The sequence below is a fragment of the Ursus maritimus genome, unplaced genomic scaffold, assembly GCF_017311325.1.
Source record: "Ursus maritimus isolate PB19 unplaced genomic scaffold, ASM1731132v1 scaffold_24, whole genome shotgun sequence".
Taxonomy (NCBI): domain Eukaryota; kingdom Metazoa; phylum Chordata; class Mammalia; order Carnivora; family Ursidae; genus Ursus; species Ursus maritimus.
This window is the reverse complement of record NW_024424897.1, coordinates 31,319,725-31,325,603: the sequence shown is the minus strand read 5'-3', so window position 1 is coordinate 31,325,603 and position 5,879 is coordinate 31,319,725. Positions and strand designations below refer to the sequence as shown.

General features: G+C 44.5%; 1 protein-coding gene across 2 annotated transcripts; it reads left to right on the top strand.

Annotated features, from left to right (window-relative positions):
* The first annotated feature begins 330 nt into the window (after positions 1 to 330).
* On the top strand, positions 331 to 4,818 carry MRPS23 (mitochondrial ribosomal protein S23). Of its 2 annotated transcripts, none has more exons than XM_008695520.2 (5): positions 331 to 487; positions 1,045 to 1,215; positions 3,630 to 3,707; positions 3,911 to 4,037; positions 4,446 to 4,818. In XM_008695520.2, exons 1-5 carry the CDS (start codon positions 444 to 446, stop codon positions 4,596 to 4,598), a joined length of 573 nt encoding a protein of 190 aa, XP_008693742.1. In that variant the 5' UTR covers positions 331 to 443; the 3' UTR covers positions 4,599 to 4,818. The 2 variants fall into 2 exon arrangements, with proteins under 2 accessions (XP_008693742.1, XP_008693743.1); XM_008695521.2 differs by lacking the exon at positions 331 to 487 and adding an exon at positions 498 to 517.
* Positions 4,819 to 5,879: the final 1,061 nt, after the last annotated feature.

The window sequence follows — 5,879 nt, the reverse complement described above, 5'->3', positions numbered from 1 at the left end:
TGACCTGTCATTTCTGCCTTAACGTGTGTCCCGGCCTGGATAGCTCCCCGGACGTAGGCTGCGCCTCCCTCCTTCCACCCCATCATCTTCGCTCCGCGCCGCCCCACCTTCTTCACTGGGGTTGGCTCCGCAAGGCCAGAAAGGGTAACGCAAGCGCCAGCGTGAATCCCTCCTCTAGATCGGTCATTTATTGCTTCTGCCCGGCTCTGGCCCGCTCCCTCCCTTTCTGTTCGGCTATCGAGTGCTCCCGTCTGAACCGGCCGGGGGCCGAGGGTCGCGCCAGTTCGGCCCATCCTTTGCTTCTGCCTGGCTCGGCTCTCCGGCTGCTGCTGCGCAGAGAGCGCCGCGATCCTTGGCTCGGCCAGCAGCCTACGCCCATTTCGCCTGCCGCTGGTGCTTCCGCTTCCGGTAGCCCCTGGCCGTGAGCGTCCGAGGCGCTAGCCATGGCGAGGAGCCGGCTGGAGACTGTGGGGAGCGTTTTTTCGCGGTGCGTGCTCGGAGCCGGGGTGGGCTGAGGGTACGTCCTCCGGATGGGGGCTCTCGAGAGCTCACGCTCTGTCTGGGCGGGTCAGAGCAGGGCGAGGCATTCTCCGGAGTGCGGGAGTCAGAGCCGGGTGAGGCCCTTTCGTGCTCTCCTGTCTCTGAATAGGTGTGCTTGACGACACCATTCCTTGAACGTATCTTTCCCGTTCAGGATTGCTTCTCTCCCCTGCCGGAGTGGAGTTCTCTAGGAAGAGGAAGGAGGGAAGATGATGATGGGCCCGGCTGGGTCGTCTTTGTATTTTCTTCGATGCGACCGGGATGGGGCGAGGGGGGTGGGACGCACATGAAAAAATAGGACTTAACCCCTGAGCTTTGTTAGGTTGGTTTGGAATATGGAAATATGTTAACTGTAGGTGGGGAACACCCCTGCTCTGGTCTTCTTCCGGTTCTGTCTTGTGGACTCCGTGATCCCACTGATGCGCCAGGCTGTGACTAGACTGATTCAGGGGCTTAGACAGGCTGTTGTAACTGATTGACCTTCGTTACTTTTCCTTCCTTAAGGACTCGGGACCTGATGCGGGCTGGGGTGTTGAATGAGAAGCCCCTCTGGTTTGACATATATAATGCCTTTCCCCCGCTGAGAGAGCCGGTCTTCCGAAGGCCCCGCTTGCGATATGGCAAAGCCAAAGCTGCCATCCAGGACATCTTGTACCCCGAGGATCGGATTAGAGCGTGAGTACAAAGCCCACATGGTGGACAGGAGGCAGCAAAACTTCAGAAGAAAAGATTTACCTAGCAGTCTGGTAAACTGTAATAGGAGTCGAGCCAGGGCTTGCCCTGTGGAGAAGGTCTTGTGTATCTACCAACTTAGGGAATCAGTAACAAGTTCTGGGAAGTAGAATCTGGAGCCCAGCAATGGACTGATAATTGCAATTATAGCTACCGGTTTCTGTGCATCTGTTAGCAGTATGCTGAGCTCTTAAAAAACATTCCCTAACTCAGGCCTTACTCTACCCTACAAGATGGGTATGTTGTCTTCATTTTATTCCGGAAGACTGTGAGGCTCAAGGAGGTCAGCTCACCGGGAGTTCAGTGGCAGAGCTCTTTCCCTCTAATACTGATGTCAGTTTTTAGTACTTAAATTTTGTATGATTCTTTTTTCTTATATATTAAGATCAGAGGTTGTACCTTATTCAGGGTAATACATATTCCTTCTTTTTCTTTTTTTTAAATTTGAGTGAGAGAAAAAGAGCACGCACGCACACACGAGAGCACAGGGGGAGGGCAGAGGGAGCATGGAGCCCCAGGCAAGGCTCGATTTTACAACCCTGAGGCTGTGAACTGAGCCAAAATCACGAGTTAGATGCTCAGCCGACTGCGCCACCCAGGTGCCCCTGTCCCCTTACTCTTTTCTCTATTTTCGGATGTAAAAAAATAATTTATGAAGTCATTATATTCTCATTTGAGGTCTAGGTCCCTTTGATTTGAGGAATCCCCCCCCCCCCGGGCCCCAAGACTCTGTGAGATAGGAGAACAAGTATATTCTTGCTCTACTTGGAAATTTTCAGGGTAGCACCCGAGATCTTTGGGGGCATTAAATACTTTGTGAGTGCTTTTCTGGGTAGGCTCATGGCATGCACTTGGTCGGGATTTATACATTAAAATCATTTGTGGGTGCGTCTGGGTGTCTTAATCAGTCAAGATTTTGACTCAGGTTATGATCTCAGGGTCCTGGGATTGAACCCTGCATCAGGCTCTACCACGGGGAGTCTGCTTGGGATTCTCTCTCCTCTCTCTCCTGCTCCTCCTGCTCGTGCTAACTTTCTCCAAAAAAAAAAAAAAAAAAAAAAATCATTTGTGCTTCTGCTGTGTGGATAGCAGGAGCTAGGTGATAGGTCATTGGAGAATGTGTAATATTTTACTGCTCCCTTTTATTACTGTTAATGTCAAAATAATAATACCTTGCATTTAATTTTTTGAACCTTTTTTTTTTTTTGGCTTCTTTTTAGTGTTTTTAATATTTTGAAGAACTTAAAGCAACAAAATGAATTCCAGACATATGAAAACCTAAATGTAAAAAATGAAAGCATATAAGTACTAGAAGAAAACATGGGAGAATTTTAAAAATAATCTGAGTGATAAAGACCTTTTTAAGTATAACATGAGACCCAGAAGCCATAAAGGAAAATATTAAAATTTTCTGCCCCCAAAAAAGTACCACAAGCAGAATCAAAAGTCAGCCAACATATTGGGGGAAAAATTTTTGCAACCAGTATGATAGAGGGCTAATTTCCTATTTATACTGCTATAAAGTTTACTTATAAATCAGTAGAAAAAACCTACCAAATGGAAGGCAAAGAACATGGACAGGCCACAGAAAAGGAAATTCAGTTTGCTTTTAAACATGAAAAGATGTCTAGTCAACTTCATAAGAAAAGGCAAAAGTATAACAAGTTATAATTTTTCACCTGTCAAATTGACAACAAAAAGTTGGGAAATAGAATTTGGCCCAGGTATGGGGAAATAGACACTCTCATACATTACTGGTGTGAGCGTAAATTGGCACAGCTACTTTGGGAAGCATTTGACAGTTTGGAAGGCCATATTACAAATGCACACACCTTGAGCTAGTAATACGATTTTTATGAATTTATTCCAGACTCATTTGCACAGTGTACTAAGAAATACTGATTAAGTTAATCGTTGCAGCTCTGTCTAAAGGAGCAAAGGATTGGAAACAATCTAGGTTCACTGACTTGAAATGATCTCTATGAGCTATTAAGTAGAAGACGCAGGATGTACAATAGTGTTTTCTGTCCTTGGAGTTAAACTGTGAGGCTGGGGATAAGGAGTGATAGATACATATATACTTGTATGTTAGAATATTTTTGAATGGATACCCAAGAAACTGGTTAGTGTTGCTTCCTGGGAGGGAACTGGGGAGTTGGGGGCAGAGATGAGCAGGAATGTTAACTTTTCATTGGATACCTTTTTGTAATGTTTGGCATGTTTCCCATGTGCATGCACTACTTATTAAAAAAAAAACAAAAAAAGTAGCTTATGTTTGGCCTAGTGGTTTTTCTTTACTCTGTTCTTGGCCATGATCTGTAAACAGAGATTTATATTGTGTTGTTTATATTTTCTAGGAAATTTTATTCAGCCTATGGATCTGGTCAGAAAGCTTTTGATCTGTTCAATCCAAACTTCAAGTCTACCTGTCAACAGTAAGCTATTTTACGAGTCCTGGGTTAGTTTTTTTGTTTTTTAAGGAATTTAGTTGTCGGTTTGAGGAGTTTTGTTGAATTCCACTGGAGGAAAAAGCCATTCCTATAGGAAGACATGTGAAGGGAATGCTTGGTTCTGCGTAACAGCATGTCTTCATGACTCTAAATATACAGACCTTAGGTGCAACTGCTTGGAATTCCAGGTTTGTGGAGAAGTACATTGAGCTACAGAAACTTGGAGAAACAGATGAAGAGAAGTTATTTGCGGAAACAGGGAAGGCTTTATTGGCAGCAGGTGTCATTTTGAGAAGAGTAGGAGAAGCAAGGACTGTGAGTATTTTGTAATTAAAATTGTTATTAGGGTTAGTTGTCTGTTTGTTAGAAGTTAAAGGAAGGCTTGGTTTTCCTTATCCACCCTTGGCTTATGTCCTTGAACACCAGGTCAAATACTGGTAGATGAAATATACTGAAATTAAAGAAAAAAAAAAAGTGTGTACACACACTAAAATTTTGTGATAGTGACTGCTACTTGGAGCAAATGAGTTGTCATTAGGGCTTTTGAAATTATTATTCTCTAGAGATTTTTATCATGTGTATTGCTTGTTATAATAGAATTTGATCTGGGATATTAATGTTACATTTTGACCCCGTGATAGCAGCTTTGTCATAGAGCTTCAGCCAGTCAGTGGAGTGAAAATGACAACATCTGTGTGATGTATTTATGTCTGGTCTTTGAAGCAAAAGGAAGGTAGTCCTGTTTCCTGGGAATCTGAACCCACGGGTGTCAAACCCCAAGCGGTATTGGAAGAAAACCAGCCTCTGCCGGAAGTTCCACAGGACCGGCGTTTGGAGACATGTGAAGAACCGCCGAGAGACCTCTCCCCTCCCTGAAGAACTTGTATACCGTGTATACTGACAGCCAGACTGTATTCACTAGATGAATGTTGAACTGTTTTTAACAGTTGAACTGTGTAAATGTTTCCCGATCTCTAAGGCATTATGTTTGCCTTCTTTTAGTTCCTATTTCTAGGTTGTCATAAAGCTCAGTTTCATGGTTTGAATGAACTTTTATGTGAGGACGGTATTAAATAAAGAATTCCCTGGCTGCTTGTAAAGTAAATTTACTTTAAAATTGTAAATAGCATGAAGAAACCTTTATAAGTATGGTTTGAATGGGACCCGTGCTGAGTAGGTCTGCTTGGATTTCTGTGTTAACATGTGGGTTGGCTATATTTGATTCTCGCGTATCTTTTCTCTTTTCTGGCTCCGTCAGGCTTTTACTTGTGCATATGGTGTGTCCCCTGGGCCAACTGTCTGTGTCTGCAGAAAATCTTTACATTTTGCTGTAGAGCTATTGATCTTGAACTTGAGAGGCCAGGCTGATTTATGCTTTGCGGTAAGAGTGAGAACCTATCATTGATGATAGACAAAGGTCAAAACTATAGCTTTCATCTCATAGATTAGGTCGAGAGTGCTGGAGACAGCACAGGCCCGAACCTAGTCTGCTCAGTAAAGATTTGAATGAATAAGTGATTATAACCAGCTGAAGACTGAATTCAGAGAACATCTGTAGATAACTGGATTGCCAAGCGAGGGCCAGCTCATTTCGATACCGTTCTGCACCGGCATCCGCCAGCCCTGCTGGTGTGGAGGTGCGCTCAGGAGACCTTGCCAGCTGCCCCGCTTTCTTCATTTTCATATCTTCTCTGGAATACATGACATCTTCTTCTGAGCTTGTAGCCTTTGTATTTGTGATCAGGCCAAGGTTTTCAGCTCCTAGTAATAAGCTGCTTCAGAAATTCCTGATATTAAAACTCACGTCGCTTTCCTGTTGTTCTTTGCGTGCGGCCTCTTCTGTCTCCTGGTAGACCAAGGGCAGAGCCCACGCCTCAGCCTTGCACACGGTGCTCCGTGAATGGAAAGTGAATAGTACATGAGGCAAAAGTAATTCTCAGCCACACCGCATCTCCCTGCCACCCCGTCACCATTTTGCAATTCCTCTTGTTTATGGAATGCTTTACTTTTAGATGGGAAAGTAAATTTCATCCAGTCAACAACCGCGGACGGCCAGTGAGTGCCGAGCCTTGGGAGGAGGACTTAAGCAGGTGGAAGAGATGGTTCTGTTCTCAGAGGAGCAACTGGGGCGGGGGGGATACACGTTAACTTTTCTAA

What these genes read in the sequence shown, in the direction of transcription:
- MRPS23 (XM_008695520.2), top strand. Translation starts at nt 444, where the DNA reads ATGGCGAGGAGCCGGCTGGAGACTGTGGGGAGCGTTTTTTCGCG. An exon ending in TTCAAGTCTACCTGTCAACA is followed by an intron (nt 3,708 to 3,910) that starts GTAAGCTATTTT and finishes TTGGAATTCCAG; the next exon opens with GTTTGTGGAGAAGTACATTG. An exon ending in GAGTAGGAGAAGCAAGGACT is followed by an intron (nt 4,038 to 4,445) that starts GTGAGTATTTTG and finishes TGGTCTTTGAAG; the next exon opens with CAAAAGGAAGGTAGTCCTGT.